We start from the raw sequence: 15,946 nt of genomic DNA, 5'->3' as shown, positions 1-15,946 counted from the left end.
ACGTCCCGCGCTGTCACGAGAACTTTATGACAGAGCTAACATATTGCTTTCCAAAAGCATTCCACTTATTTGCTTAACTGTACTATGTCTTTTCTCACATTCTTGTCTCACCATTTAGAGTACTGTAGCTCTGCCGAGAGTACTCGGTCAGTCTTGGAACATTGTCCATTTACAAATTACAATCGTATGCAGATATCATTCATGTTCTATCACTAGCTATGTTCTTCAAGATTGATACTGTTTTCCTTTAAACATGTTTATCATCTCTGAAATTTTTGCTTTACTCTGATTGATAAAAACTAGTAGACATTTCTAGTTCATAGGATGCTTGGCTGTGCACGTTGCAGATTTGATAAACTAATAAACAAGTAAAAAGCACTTAGCATTTGAGAATCTGAAGTCTGAGTCCTTCACAGGTAAAAATTTGTAACAGGTTCCAGAACTTTGTTCATGTTAAAAGATTTTCACTTGTAAACACATGGAAAATACTAGTTCCATTCCTAAAAAGAAAAGACATTGTTAATTAATTACAGTTGTTCTCAACTTACAGCAAATGATATCACAGGGGAAGGCATATGCGTAGAATTTCTATGTAGCACATCATAGATATTTTTTCATTCTTAGCAAGAAAAGGGAATTAAAACGCAGGATGCTAGTACCAAAAAGAGAAACGAGAAATTGTTTATTTCATTTGTAAGATAATTTGACAGAATAAGCCGGGGAATAAATTACTAAAACAAAAATGATTTTGGTTTAACGCTTCAACCCTATATGTAACTACATTATTAAGTTCCTCCAAAGCAAACAAGAAGAACACATAGACATGCCTTTGCAACTTTCAATAGATGCAGTGCTCACTGCATTTTATTTATCTTTTTGACAGCCACAACTAGATCATAGCAGAATTTGCATAATCTTACTTAACAAGGCCTAGATTGAGGATCCCCCATGAAGTTTGTGGCCAAGACTTTTCTTTAGCCTTCATCAACAAAACTCTTGCCCAAGCAATCCATCCATCCCATGACATCCTCTTGTCCCACGGACTGCTCCACTCCAACATCAGGGTCAGCCCTTTTTCAGCCTCCTTTTCCGCCTCCTCAAACCTTCCTTTTGTCAGATAAACCTGAGCCAAAACAACATGTGGCTCACCAACAAATGAGTTCTTCTCGATGCTACCTAATAACAACGCCTCAGCTCGCTCTTGCCCTCCCTTGGAATCATCACAAACAGCTTCCCAATACAAGTACCTTGCCTCTATCTGCTCCTTAGCACCCAAAATTTTAGTGCAGTTCTCAAAAACTGGTGGCACCACAAGCTCAATATCCTCATCTCTCTCGGTTTCAACCCCAACGCCACCTGTCCTCTTTCTTCGTTCCACAAAAATCTCTTCCTCTCTCACTATCAAACTATAAATTGCTCCCATCCTCGACGCAGAATTCAGCCACAGCCCTGGCTTCCCATTACCGGGCCAAAAACCAACATAATTATTCCCGGAAAACTCAAGCCGCCCATCAAAGTTTTCAAATAAAACATCCTGGAATCCAAAAAGCTGGTCACTGAAATCTGCTATAGTCATCAGAAGAAAGATTGCCACTATCCTCCTAGAGACCAACACATCTTCACCAGTCTTTATGTGCTTCACTACGATCCCATTTTCAGGCAAGAGTCCACGTAGTTTCTTCCTCCAAACCTCCTCTTCATTGAACAAACCCTTTTCTTTCGCATTTTTCAACGAAATCTCAGAAAGCTTAAGGTGTTCAACAAGTTCAGAATCAGAATACTTAAACAAAAGATCATCATGAATTAAAGGTTGCCTCGGAACGATGCAGAACAAATGAATTAAACGCTCTGCTGCTTCACCAACATGGCCTCGAACTACCTCACGGCCAGTGGAAGGATCGAATATGGCAAGGTTGACGTAAGCGTTGGAATAAGCAGAGTGAAACAGACCGCATAGGCAGACAGGATCTTGCGCTTTCCATATCTTAAGAATGCGGTAAACATCTACTAAATGATCTAAAAAGCTACCATGCTTGTGCCAGCACTCTCCGGCACCAACAGAACGCAAAACAGCTACCAAAGAAGGCAAATTCTTGTCCACAGATTCCAGCTCGCCACGAAGGAAGGGACGTGAAGAGGCTAACAGGCTTTGGAGGTATTGCGTCGGATGAGATGGTGTTGGGACGAGTGAAGATGGCATGGTGACTTTGTTTTTGTTCAGTATATCCAGGAAAAGAAGAGGGTATTGGGATGCAGACGAAAATCGTGGTGGTGAAAAGGTAGAGGAAGTTGGTGAAAGCCAAGGGACGGACTTTGTTTTGATATCGTGGTGGTGATAGAGCTTAGGAATGCCAAGAGCTTTGGGTTGATATGGGAGGAGTGGCGTGGTAGAGTTTGATTGTTGGGTTGGAATAATAGTTGGCAGAGATAAGGTTAGACTCTAGTTGACGTTGGATTTTGTTACCTATTCTTATTCGAAGTTGTAACTGATTCTCAACAGCTATGTTGATCTGACAGATGTCTTTTTTTCTGGAAATTCGGCTTCAATTTCTAGTTTATGAAACCAATGAGTTGACCTTTTGATCTGATACACTGCTGAAGGGATTTATATTTGATGTATTGATAGATATTAATGAAATAAAATTAAAATTTTTTAAAATTTTTAAAATTTAAATATTAAATAAGAAATTAAAAAAAAATCTCTTTCTTTTCTCTCTCCAACTTCCTCAAAACTTTTTTTTTATTGATTTTCTTTTTCTTTATCCTTCTCTAAGTCCATCTTCTTCTCCCCTTCTTCTTCCTCGATTAAAATTAAAAAATAAAATATTTCACTTTTCCTTAAAATCGTTTTCACCTTCTTTTATAAACATCTAAATTAAAATCTTATTGAATTTTTAAGAGAGTCCTGTTAAAGACTTAAGAGAGAGAAAGAGTAAAGAATTTGATATGAAGATCTTTCTTTTTGTTGAAAGAAAGAGAGAGAAAAGGGATTGCTGAACCAAAACTCGACAAGGAAATAATTCCATTGTTGGTTAGTATAGGAACTAGATGAGATGAGCAGTTGGCCGAATTGACCACCAATTGGGATAAAAAGTCATTCCTTAAGCTGTGACCACCAATTTCTAGTTTATGAAACTTGATTGAGTCAACCCTTTGATCTGTACACTCGTGAAGCATGTTATTGTTATAATAATAATAATAATATTTCAGTGCTTCATGTCCATTCGTCACTGTATGCCTAAAAAGAAACGTTTTTATCTCAAGAAAGGGGTGTGAATTTGGATTGCTGATCTGTGCAGCTATAACAATTTTCTACTCTTTTTTCTATCCAGACCATATAAGTTAAAACACTTTCGAAACGAATGAGTCATGGAAGATTAATTGGAAAGCAAAAAATGCTGCATTGAGCAGCTAATCATGATTCATGAGATTAGATTAACTAATCCCTAAGCTTTGTTTGCTGATTAATTTTTTAGTGTTTTTCCCAATACATCCGTAGCCAATAAGCATGTACATCTAATATAGGATGAGATGCTTCAATTTCACTGGATAAAGATTTCTCTATTTTTGGTGTTAGGTCGAATCAGGCTCGACAGTCTACCAGACAATAACCCAACAAACCACGTCTAGATGAGTGAAATAGTCCAAACACATAATTATAATTTAATTTGAACTCTTAATTTTTTTATCAAGTTTTTGTTAATCATTCGAATTGGATACAATTCTAGTAAGAAGTAAAAAGTCTGAAAGAACAAGTCTAAAAACTTATCTGAATATTATTCATTAAGAGAGACTGCCACCAGTCAAAAAATCATCAGCCACAAAACACAATATTCCATCAGATATAGTGTCTTCCCTACATAACCACAAACAAACACTCCTCAGCAGTGTCATTAAAGATGGCTGGACATTGGAATAGGACACCATGAAATCAAAAGAGCATTAAACTGAATTTATTGCAAGATTTAATTTGATTATATATATTTAGATTTAGATGTAAATTAGATCAAAATTTAATTTGAATATTATCCATTTAAATTAAATCTCTTAATATTATTTTTATTTTGTAAATTCTATCTAAATAATATACTATTAATCTATAAATACTTCCCATTATATTTAATAAATACACATTTAAATAAACTTTTTACTTTCTTAATACTTTTTACTCTATTGTTCGTTCAAATTACATTACACTTTCCACGATAGCATTTCAAGTTACATTGCACTTTGTACAATAACATTTACAATGGATATGGACAAAATGAACCACTATCGATTTGTTCTCGAACCCACTGAGACTTTAGCTGGGCTCATACACTAATGGTTCGGGGCCAGAATCATTGAAATTTTGTTTTGGTGCTGGACTGGCCTGTTGAATTATTGATTACCTGAACACCTTTAAACCTTTAAAACGCCAATCATTGAAGAAAAATATCTAATCGAGTAATCAATGCGACAAAGTAATTATTGCATGCCAATTTTCCAATTGCAGGAATTTTATAAATTTTGACAAAAACCAAATCAAATATCCATCACTGTGGAAAAAGAGATGAACAACGGGAAACACTCCTGACCCTCGTCTCCCTCTTTCAGGAGCTCTTCCAAGCAAAAGAACCAGCTGCACATAATCTCACCGATTCTTCCCTTGCATCCAACTTCCAATGCCATCTTCGCTATCTCTCCCTTCTTGCCAACAACCTCAACATGTCCAAGCCCTCTTAGATTCCGTATGTCCATTCCTTCGAGGTGAGCTTGAATCTGTTGACAAGAACTTGCCTGGCTTGATTGCTGTGTTGCGTTCTGCGGGTGCCGGAGAGTGTTCTTACAAACATGGTAGCTTTTTGGAGCATTTGGTTGACATATACCGTATTCTCAAGATTTGGAACGCTCCTGACTCTGTCTGCCTTTGTGGCCTCTTTCACTCCGCTTACTCCAATGCTTATGTAAACCTTGCTATATTCGATGCTTCTACGGAGCGTTAAGTTGTTCGAGGCCATGTTGGTGAGGCTGCAGAGCGTTTGATTCACTTGTTCTGTGTTGTTCCACGTCAAACTATGATCCATGATAATCTTTTGTTCAAGTACTCTGATTCTGAGCTAATGGAACACCTAAAATTGTCTGAGATTGCATTGAACAATGCCAAAGAAGAAGGTTTGCTCGATAGAGATGAAGTTTGGAGGAAGAAGCTGCGGCTTCCGTTACCTGAGGATGGAATTGTAGTGAAAAATATAAAGACAGGTGAAGATGTTACGATTACGAGAAGGGTGATGGCTGTTTTTCTTTTGATGAGTATGGCGGATTACTCTGATCAATTTTTCAGCTATCAGGATCTGTTGTTTGATAACTTTGATGGACGGTTCAGGTTTTTGGGGAATAACTATGCTGCTTTATGGCCTGGAGACGGCGAGCCCGGGTTGTGGATGAATTCGATATCGAAAATGGGTGCTGTTTATATTCTCATACTGAGAGATGAAGGCATCATTTTAAAGGAGAGGAAAAGGGTTGGTGGTGCTGAGGTTGAGAAAGACAGAGATGAGGGCATTGAGCTCGTGGTGCCACCAGTTTTTGAGAACTGCACAAGGGTTTTGGATGCTAAGGAGCAGGTAGAGGCAAGGGACTTGTACTGGGAAGCTATTTGCGATGGGTCTAAGAGTGGGGTGGAAAGAGCTGAGGACTTGTTGCTAGGCTGCACTGCGAAGAACCCATTTGTTGGTGAGCCGCATGTTGTATTGGCTCAGGTTTACTTGAATAAAGGGAGGTTTGAGGAGGCTGAACAAGAGGCTGAGAGAGGGCTGACCCTGATGTTAGAGTGGGGGAGCCCTTGGGACAAGAGAATGTCATGGGAAGGGTGGATAGCTTGGGCTAGAGTTTTGTCACTCAAGGCCAAGGAAAAGTCTTGGCCACAGAGTGCTTGGGGTGTCCTCAGTCTAGGACTTAGGTAATGCTGCCGCAGTCTTGTTACTCTTGTGTGTTGTGCCATCTGCCAATGAAATTAGATACGATTTCACTGTAGGATTGTTGCTTTGACTTGATTCTATATGGGAATTGGAAAGAGGATTACAATGTGTATGCATTCCCTGCTTTTTATCTGTTTAATTCAGCAAAATAAGGATGTCCTTTCATTATTTGTTTAAACCAAAACCCTCCCCTATTTTGTTATTAAAGCTCAAATCCAAGTTATTACTTTGTTAGAATTTATGAATGAGAGAAGGTCAATAAGCAAAGCAAATGTGTTCAAGTAAAGGCCAGCATAGCAAAGAAGGTAAGTAAAGTTGGCAACAATTAAAATTAGAAAGTACTAGATGCTAAGCAATGAATCTCACCACGATCCAACCAAAGCCACAAATTGGACCTAAAAGAAGACAAAACTCACAACACACTTAATTTCTTAACTATTCAGGGTTTAGCGCCCTTTGGCCCATATCTCCACAATCCAACACGCCAGAATTTGGACACTAAAAGGGGATAAAATCACATACAATGAAATTTATACCATTCCAATTTTGTATGATGTTTTTATCTGATTTTAAAGCATGTTTGGTTTGGTTGGGAGAATGGAATAATTATTTTTTTAAAATTTTTTAACATTTTATTTAGTTGGAAGGAATGATAATTTTCCAGAAGGGTAATTTCGAAAGATGGAGAATATATAAAATCAAGGACTCTTTGTTGTTGGCTATTCCAAAAGACAAGAAATAGATTAAAAAAATTAGTAGATAAAAATGTTCTTTATTAATTTAAAAATCTTAAAAGAACAAATAAAAATAACTTGAAAGAATAATTAAAGAGAAGAAAGAAAGTAGTTAGGGGAAGAAAAGATATCTTATTGAAGTGTATGTTTACAAATGAAGTGAATGGGTCTATTTATAGGCTAACGACCCCTTGAATCATAGTACTAATCTAATTCTATCTAAAAGTTCAAATCATATTACATTTCTTGTATATTGCCTATTGGGCTGTTTGACTTAGTCTGCACTTCTTGGGTCATAATATAATGGACATTCACATATTTATTCATAACACTCCCTTTTGAATATCTATTGTATTAAAAATATGCCTCATTAAAATCTTACAAGGAAAAAACTTCATAGGAAAAAATTCGAGTGAAGGAAAAATAATACATAATTCTTTTCAAGAATATGCTTATGAAATACTGCCTCATTAAAAACCTTATAAAAAAAAAGCTAGTCGAAAAATCCTTGATGAAGGAAAAGAGTACAGTGCGTATTTTACTCCCCTGATGACTGCATTATAGAGATCTTTAAAATGATATATTCTAACTTTTCAAATGTTGTAATAAGAAAGGCTTTAGTGAACAAATCTGCTAGATTGTCACTTGACTGAATTTGTTGAATATCAATTTCACCTTTTTCTTGGAGATCATGAGTGAAGAAGAATTTTTGGCGAACTATGTGTTTTGTTCAATCGCCTTTAATATATAATTCCTTTAGCTGTGCTATGCAAGTAGTATTATCCTCATATAACATTGTTGGAATTTTTTTCTTGGTTGACATGTCACACGTTTCTCGAATATGTTAAGTTACAGATTTTAACCAGACACATTCATAACTTGCTCATGAGTTATTAAAATTTCTGCATGGCTAGAAGAAGTAGCAATTATAGTTTGCTTTATAAATTACCATAAAATAGCCATACCTTCATATGTGAATGAATAACCTGTCTGGGATCAGGCTTTGTGTGGATCAGATGAATATTTTGCACTTGCATAACTAATTAAATTTTATTTTGATGCATTTGAATTATACAAGCCATATCCATTGTTCCTTGGAGATATCAAAGTATATGTTTAATTCCATTCCAATGTCTTCGAGTTGAAATGTGAGACTTTGGCCTTTATAGGCTCGTAACTAGGTATAGATGCAATAACACAGGTTAGGGGTAGTTTCGTCATTTTCTCTAATAAGCTCCCATAAGAAAGTTTTATGATATTTTAAGGTCTAAATAGGCATAAGACCTCATAAATGATGTGTAATGATGAAAACATGAAGAAAACTAGAAGTGGCAATAATTTTCACAACAGAGGCAAAATGGTCATTTTGCACCCCGAGTCAAAATTTTTAAAGTTTCGCAAACCGAAGCATGTCTAGACCATTATGGACTTGGTCTCAGTGTTAAAAGAGTAAAAAGATCGCACAAAGTTTTGCATGAGAACAAGCTAACAATCGAGGGCATTTTCGTAATTTTAAGGGATGGATAAATTTGAGCTATAAATATCTTGTTTCCAACAGCTTCTTCTCCCATTTTCCAGCAGCTTTTTCTTCTTCTTCCTTCTTTTCTTTCACGTTGCTTCCAACCTCCATGGAAGCTTGATGTGGAGCTTGCATAATTTTCTCTCTTTAGCTCTAAATTTCATACTTTTGTGCCCTTTTGACTAGGACTCTGTATTCTTTCATTCTCTCACTTCAAAACCTTTGATAAATCTTATTTCCATACTTTCTCTCACTAGTTGGGAGTTTTAGAGAGAGAAAAAGAGAGAATTACCCCATTTGTTTGAAAGTTATTGGAAGAGAATTCGACTACAAAGGAACCCTAGGGTAAGTGATGAACTAAGCTTGGTTTTTAGCTGTGGATAATGGCTAGTAATTGAGATTATGAGCTGTTTTATTGTTGAGGATGTTCATCCACTTTATAATGCTTAAGATAGTGAACATAGATAGCCATTTAAAGTGGCTAGCTAAGGGATAACTTTTAGGGTTTATAGTATGTGAATTGACCTATTGCTGCTGCTAATGTGATTTTAGGTTCTAACGAAGCCCTATCATCCTAATTGGATCATTAGGGGAATTAGAGTAAGCTAAAGGCTCAATAATATACTGATGAGTGGACTGCCTATCAAAATCGTTTTGGGAATATGACCATTTTGTACAAAGTATTTGAATGATTCTATGTAACTTTTGTTAAAACAAGTGCCTTGGGAACAAGCCTTTGATAAATCAATTTTATGTTATGACATGTGGTTTTCATGGATCTCTATGTTGCTGCATTATGTTGATATACATATATATTTGAATATAGTGTTGTGTAATTATATTGACTCTGCTATGTGCGAGTAAGGAATGCGCATAAGTTGAGGATGACCCGGTTATGTGCGAGTAGGGAGTGTGCATAAGTCGAGGATGACCCGATTATGTACGAGTAGGGAGTACGCATAACCCGGTGATGACCCAGCCATGTGTGAGTAGGGGGTGTGTATGAGCTAGTGATGATGATGATGTGATGGTGTATATGATGATGATGGGATGGTGTGCATGATGATGATGGGTATACGTATACATATATACATATGTAAATATGTGTGTTATAGGAAATTAATGAGTAATGGTATATGGTTGTAATGCATGTGAAACTTGACATGTTAAACTTTGGAAAATTGTTATGCATTTCATGTTGGTTTGGACATTTCAGCAGGGTGATTTTTATTTGGGAAGAAGGGCAAATTTTTCATTGGTGCCCTGTTTCTCGCTGTAGCGAGAATCATTTTTGCTACAGTGAGAAACTCTCGGGTTTGGAGGGATAGACTGGCCGAAAACTCGTTGCAGCGAGAATGCATTTTCACTACAGCGAGAATGACACTGTAGCTTCTCGTTGTAGCGAAATTCATTCTCGTTACAGTGAGAAACTTTCTGTTTTTGGGTCACAATTTTGCTGCAGTGAGATTGATTCTTGCTGTAGCGAAAAACTTTCTATTTTGTCTCCTATCTTGTTCAATTGCTGCCTTATTTTTCACTTATTTGCTACCATATCTGAGCATAGACTTCCAACATTAAGGACTAAATGAGTTAAGTTTAAAATGAGGAGGTTTAGTGAGAAACCCTCGTTCGGCTAATAATTTAATCCCAACGTCGCTGCAGTGAAAATTCATTCTCACTTTTGATTGATGGACAAAAATTCTATTTACCAAGTGTTCAATCTAAAGACCCACACAAACTTTATTTTTTCAAGGTCTTTCATCTCAAATTCTCTCTTTAAGTAATCCACGGCTTTTGATAACTCTTCAGGAGTTCCAATAATGTTCAAGTCATCAACAGTACAATACATTCATATCTAAACCCCTTTTATAAAATACATGGGCATATAGGATTATCACTATAGCATTCTTTCAACAAATTTGCACTAAGGAGATTATACCATGTGTCTGGATTGCTTTAATCCATATAAAAATTTATTTAATTTAATTGAATAGATTTCTCGAAAATTCAAATTTTGTGCTTCAGGCAACTTAAATCCTTCAAGGATTTTCATATAGATATCAATATCAAATGAGCCATATGAATAGGCTATAGCTACACTCATTAGACATATTTTCATTTTCTTATTTATTGCCAGACTAGTTAATATAGAATTATAATTGTGTCCAACACAGAGAATATCTTTTTCCATATTTAATACCAGATCTTTGGGTAAAATATTGTGCTATAAGCCATGCTTTATATCTCATAATCTCATTTTTCTCATTTTGTATTCGCACAAATACCCATTTATATTTCATTAGTTTTACATCATTTGATGTACAGATCACAAGTCCAAAAACTTCACGTTTTACAATTAAATTCAATTCCACTTTGATTGCGTTTTTCCACATTGGCCAATAATTCAAATAAGTTTAAGATCCTCGTTTTTCATTCATAATAGTAAGCTCTATATTATATACAAAATATCATCGATGTTTATTTACCGGTTTCATCTTTTCCTATCATGACATAATTGATTGAGATCTCTTCATTTTCAATGATTTCAGGTACTTGAATTTCTTTTAGAATTTTTCTCAATTATATCAGGGGTCTCTTCTAGAGTTTCTACTTTCTCTTTCTGATCATCTTAAATATTTGCTCTTTTTCTTTTTCGATGATTTTATCTTTGGAACCAATTGATTTTCACGATTCTGGCATGCCTTGTCCTACAGGGACATCAATGCTAATAGGAGCATTTGCAGCTGGTATATAAGATTTAGTTATTCCCTTTAGGTCAGTAAATACGTCTGACAACTGATTTACTATATTTAGCAAAATAATTATCTTTTGAACTTCAAGTTCATATTGCTTTGTGCGATGATCAAAACTAGATAATGATAATTTACTTTAAGAAATTCTCTCTTTCAGCTGCTTATTTTCTCTCCCTAATGTTGGAAAAATTGTTTCATCAAAATAACAATTGACAAACTTTGTCATGAATAAATCTCCTATCGATAATTCTAAATATTTAATTACAAATGGAGATTCATATCCAACATATATTCATAACCTTCTTTAAGGACTCGTCTCTGTGCGTGTGGTGGAACAATTGAAACATATATCGCATATTAAAAATTCTTAGATAGGAAATATTTGATTCCTGACCATAAACCAACTATATAGAGAGAATTTATAATAACTCGTTTGGCCTGATGCATACAAATGCTACTACATCCAAAATGGCATGCCCCCCAAACAAACATTGGGAGTTTGAATTTCATAATTAATGGCCTTGCAATCAGTTGGAAGTGTTTAATAATAATTCTACTAGACCATTTTGTGTATAAGTATAAGCAACAGACTATTCAATAGTTATTCCAACTAATATGCAATATTAAAAGTTTGAGATATAAATCCACCAGTATTGTCAAGACAAATAATCTTGATTATATAACTAGGAAATGTGCTTGCAAACGAATAGTTATAAATGTCAAATTGCAAGTTGATAATAAACACACATGTGACCATCTAGTCGATGCATCGATTAAAATCATAAAATATCTAAATGGTTCACAAGATGGATGTATGAATCTACATATAACCTTGAATATTATTCAAAAACGTAGAGAATTCAGTCTCAACTTTAGTTGGTGGTAGCCTTATAATTTATTTACCTTCAGAGCAAGCAGCACATAAAATTCATTAAATTGAAAAATCTTCTGATTTTTCAATGAATGATCATATAAATTTTTAATCTTTTTTTTTGCATTATTGTTGATCCGGGATGGTCCAACCAATCATGCCAAACATTAAAATCATTAGCAAACTTTTGGTTTACTATAAGTTTCAATTATTCTAATATTTGTATAGTTTAATTCTGAGAACAAAACGAGTAATTTTTTTTTCAACACACACTTTCTACTTGAGATAATTGCAATATAGAGGTATTAAGTGTCTCATTCATTTGTTGTCTCAATATGATATCTATTCAAACAAATATTTTAATAAACTTCTTTGAAACTTAATAGAAAATAATACATTCTCTATTACTTTATTCCTCCAAGTAATAAAATATTAGCTCTTCTGGAGCCTTCAATTAATTTTAGACTACCAGATATTGAATTGACATTAGCTTTTTTTTCGTTATCAAGTAAGAAAAATATTTCTTGTCTTTAAATATAGTGTGTGTTATAACAATATTTGCTAGACATATATTTACACTATTGATCTTAGATCCAATAAGATCAATATCTATATTTTCTTCAATAAAATATATACAATAAGAAACTTGCAAGTTAACATAAAAGAATATTAAATATAAAATTAAAACACATAATAAGAACATATTATTTAAATATAATAAAAACATATTAAAGTATCTTCATAATATAGTTATACTAAAACATACCAATTACTATTAAGTTCATTCTCGGATATTCTCATTACTAATTAAATGATCAATTCCTTCTATAAGATAAGAAAATCAATCATGAATATTTTTGTTACCAACATATAATCAATTCCTCTTTCAAGGTGGATAAATATCTTGATGTGCTATATCCAACTTGACCATGATTAAAATTATCACAAGATGTTTTAATTTTCAATGATGCTTGATAAAATTTAAGACGTATAACAGGTACGTGATCAATGAGCTTTCATGCCACATTAATAACAATACGTTTTCTATATTCCTTTTATTCTTTTCATTATTTATCCACTTCTGGTGGATTATAAGTATTCATTCACTTTTTGATTGGTTATCCACTTCTAGTGAGTTAGTGGTTTAAGGTATCTATCTACTTTTTGTGCGTTGAAAGTATTCATCTATTTGTGGCAGGTTACAAGTATTTATCCACTTTTGGTGGGTGATCCACATATGATGGGTTATCCACTTCTGGTGGATTATACATTTTTTTTAGTAGGTTACGATATTCATCCACTTCTGGTGGTAAATTATTCATCCACTTCTGGTGATAAAATTATCCTTAGATTCTGATAGTAAAATTATTATCCACTTTTGGTGGTAAAATTATAATTAAAATTAAAATAGTGATAGTGTAAATTATTATAACGACCTCTTTCATATCCATGATCATAATTATTAAATGATGTCGCATTCACTTCAGAAAATGGATAAATTTATAATTTTTTTTATTAGTAACTCGTTTGTCACATTCACTTCAGGAAATTGATATTATGATTTTTCATTAATAACTATATAATAGCAAATTTATATTCATATTCAGGTATATTTTAAAAATAAAGAATAAAAGAAAATAATAAAATTAATGTTTAATTATAAATTATTAACATTTTAATTGAAATTTAAATTATTAATATTTTTAAATTAAAATAAATAATCATATTGACATTTAAATAATAATTTTTTAATATTTTCAATTAATTATTAAAATAATAAATATTTTAATTTTAAAATTAAATATTATAATAAATGATATTTTTATCATTTATCACTTATTCTTTAGTTATTCTTGAAACTATTCTTACTAACCAACTATTAGAATAATTCATAATAACAATTATTGTTCTATTCTATTCTTATGAACCAAATTATATTATAACTATTCATATCGTATTTTTATTCCGACAAAATTCTTAATTCATTTTCACTCTATTCTTTCCTATGAATTAAACACATCCTTAGTGATTTGATTAGTTAGGTAAGATATACAAAACACCTAAACTTTGTCCTTTCTTCTTCCACCTAACTTACTACCCTTTGATCCTTGACCTCAATGAGACATTAATTAGTTTATGACCTAAATAGATATATGTGGTACTCAGTTTTCATGAAATTTCTTTCCATCTTAAACATGGTCTAACTTGTCCAAATTGATTCGAGGGAAAAATGGGAAGAAAGGGGAGGGAAGGGTTAAGACTTAAAAACCAAGGGGAAGGAGGCCGAACCGCAGTAGAGTCAGGCAATGAATATCTCAAGGAGAAGTAGAGGAATTAAATAGTATGTTTTATCCAATAGAGCATCAAGGAACAGATATTTACTACAAATCAAGCTAAGCTAAGAATTTTTAAGGAGTTATTTTATGGTTACATAGTCACGTCACCAGCTTATAAATAAATCCTTTTTTAATTTTTTTATACCGCCTCCAGATTGTTTCTTAATTAATGATTTAGTAGAAATAATAAATTAAAAAAATAGAAGAGGCATATAGATTCTAGATGACTACATTCATTGTTGCCGTACAAGTACATCGTCACAATATTTCCTCATCAGCTCAAACTCCAAATCCCGATTTTTATTATAATAAAACATTTAAAATTAACCTTCAATTGAATAATTGGTCCAATATAAAGCCGGCTGCTTAGAGAAATTTACTTTGCTGCCGTGAAAGAGACAAATTTATTTTAGACATATATATATATATATATTGTATTGTGATTACGTATGTGCGTGTGGGTACAATATATATTAATGTGATACGGCCACCTGGTATTAATCTGTCCACAATTTCTCTTTTGTTTTAGGATGGGTGAGGCTGACACAGACCCCTTAACTGTTCAAATTAATAGTTGAAAAGGGTTGGTAAATTTAATTAATGCCATTCGTTTTCCATTGTAGGACCTTGCATTCCAGCTTAAAAACAATGATATCCCCTCCCGCCAACCTTAATTTTGTTTATGGTTTATAAGCCGATTTCGTACCCAAATTCCTTTTAAATAATGCATATGGATTGCAACTTCGATGCATGCTTGCTTTTTCTTAAAGAATGACCAATGGAAAAGTTGCCTTGTCCAAAGGTCAGACACTTGTGCTACTTACTATTTCATTTGGCAACAAGACTTCTTCCAAATTTGCAGCAATCATCCACTTGGAAGCATATGCATACTACTACGAACAGCATTATGGGTTAGAAGAAGACTTGCTGCTGCTGATAATTCTAGTTTGATTTAAAAGAGAAACTGGTGATTCGCAATTATGACGTTGATACTATTTACTTAATATGTTTTCTTCTTCTCTTCCTGCAATGATCAAATCATAAAATTTTGGTTGAAAAGCCGTGAAAGGATGCGATAGAATGACGTTGATGCTTGGTACTTGGATAGGCCCTTTGGAAAGTTTGGGCGGTCGCCTCCTTTTACAATCATATCTCACCATAAAGATTTGACACGGTCCGTTTCCTAATTATGCTTGCTCCATCATAAATATCATCAACCACGTGTAACATTTTTAGAATTTATTAATTATTAGAAAGATACCAGTAAAAACAAAACTGAAATTGATTGAGTTGGATGCTAGCTTAAGCAAATATAATTTAGACAAGTGTCTTTAATATAATTTAAACAAAACTAATATTTGGACTACCGGCAAATAGCACATGGTTTAGTGGGATCATTAAGTTACGCAAGACAAATTTAATGCACCTGTTAATTCATGAAGATGCATTGGTTTCATTCCAATATATATATGTAAATAAATAATCCCAAATTTTTAATTTCGTGAATGAGATAATATATAACTCGTGGCAATGAATAGAGATAATTAGAACTTGAAATCACAAACTGCAAGAGAAGTAGGTGCATTAGCAAGGAAAGGAGGCTATATATCTTTTTGCATATTCTCTCAGGCAATGAATATTCGTATGTACAAAACAGAAATATCTTTGAATTTTGTATAAATACGTATAGTGACGAATGTCGTTGAGATTTTCTTTAATGACTAGGCAACCGGTGTTTACAAGTAAAGGGCTGCTCCGGTTTCCCCAATCAGC

The 15,946-nt window shown here is 33.7% G+C and overlaps 1 protein-coding gene and 1 pseudogene across 1 annotated transcript; one reads left to right on the top strand and one right to left on the bottom strand.

Annotated features, from left to right (window-relative positions):
- Positions 1-828: 828 nt before the first annotated feature.
- On the bottom strand, positions 829-2,567 carry LOC18608433 (uncharacterized). The gene has a single exon (XM_018115781.2). The coding sequence runs from the start codon at positions 2,198-2,200 to the stop codon at positions 917-919; it is 1,284 nt and encodes a 427-aa protein (XP_017971270.1). The 5' UTR covers positions 2,201-2,567; the 3' UTR covers positions 829-916.
- A 1,890-nt stretch (positions 2,568-4,457) lies between these two features.
- LOC18608432 (uncharacterized) lies at positions 4,458-6,125 on the top strand (annotated as a pseudogene).
- Positions 6,126-15,946: the final 9,821 nt, after the last annotated feature.

Source organism: Theobroma cacao, chromosome 2 (genome assembly GCF_053813885.1).
Source record: "Theobroma cacao isolate CCN51 chromosome 2, ASM5381388v1, whole genome shotgun sequence".
In the NCBI taxonomy this organism is placed as follows: domain Eukaryota; kingdom Viridiplantae; phylum Streptophyta; class Magnoliopsida; order Malvales; family Malvaceae; genus Theobroma; species Theobroma cacao.
This window is presented reverse-complemented; position numbering and strand designations above follow the sequence as displayed.

Bases quoted from the DNA above. Each gene is read 5' to 3' on its own strand.
- LOC18608433 (XM_018115781.2), bottom strand. From the start codon at position 2,200: ATGCCATCTTCACTCGTCCCAACACCATCTCATCCGACGCAATACCTC.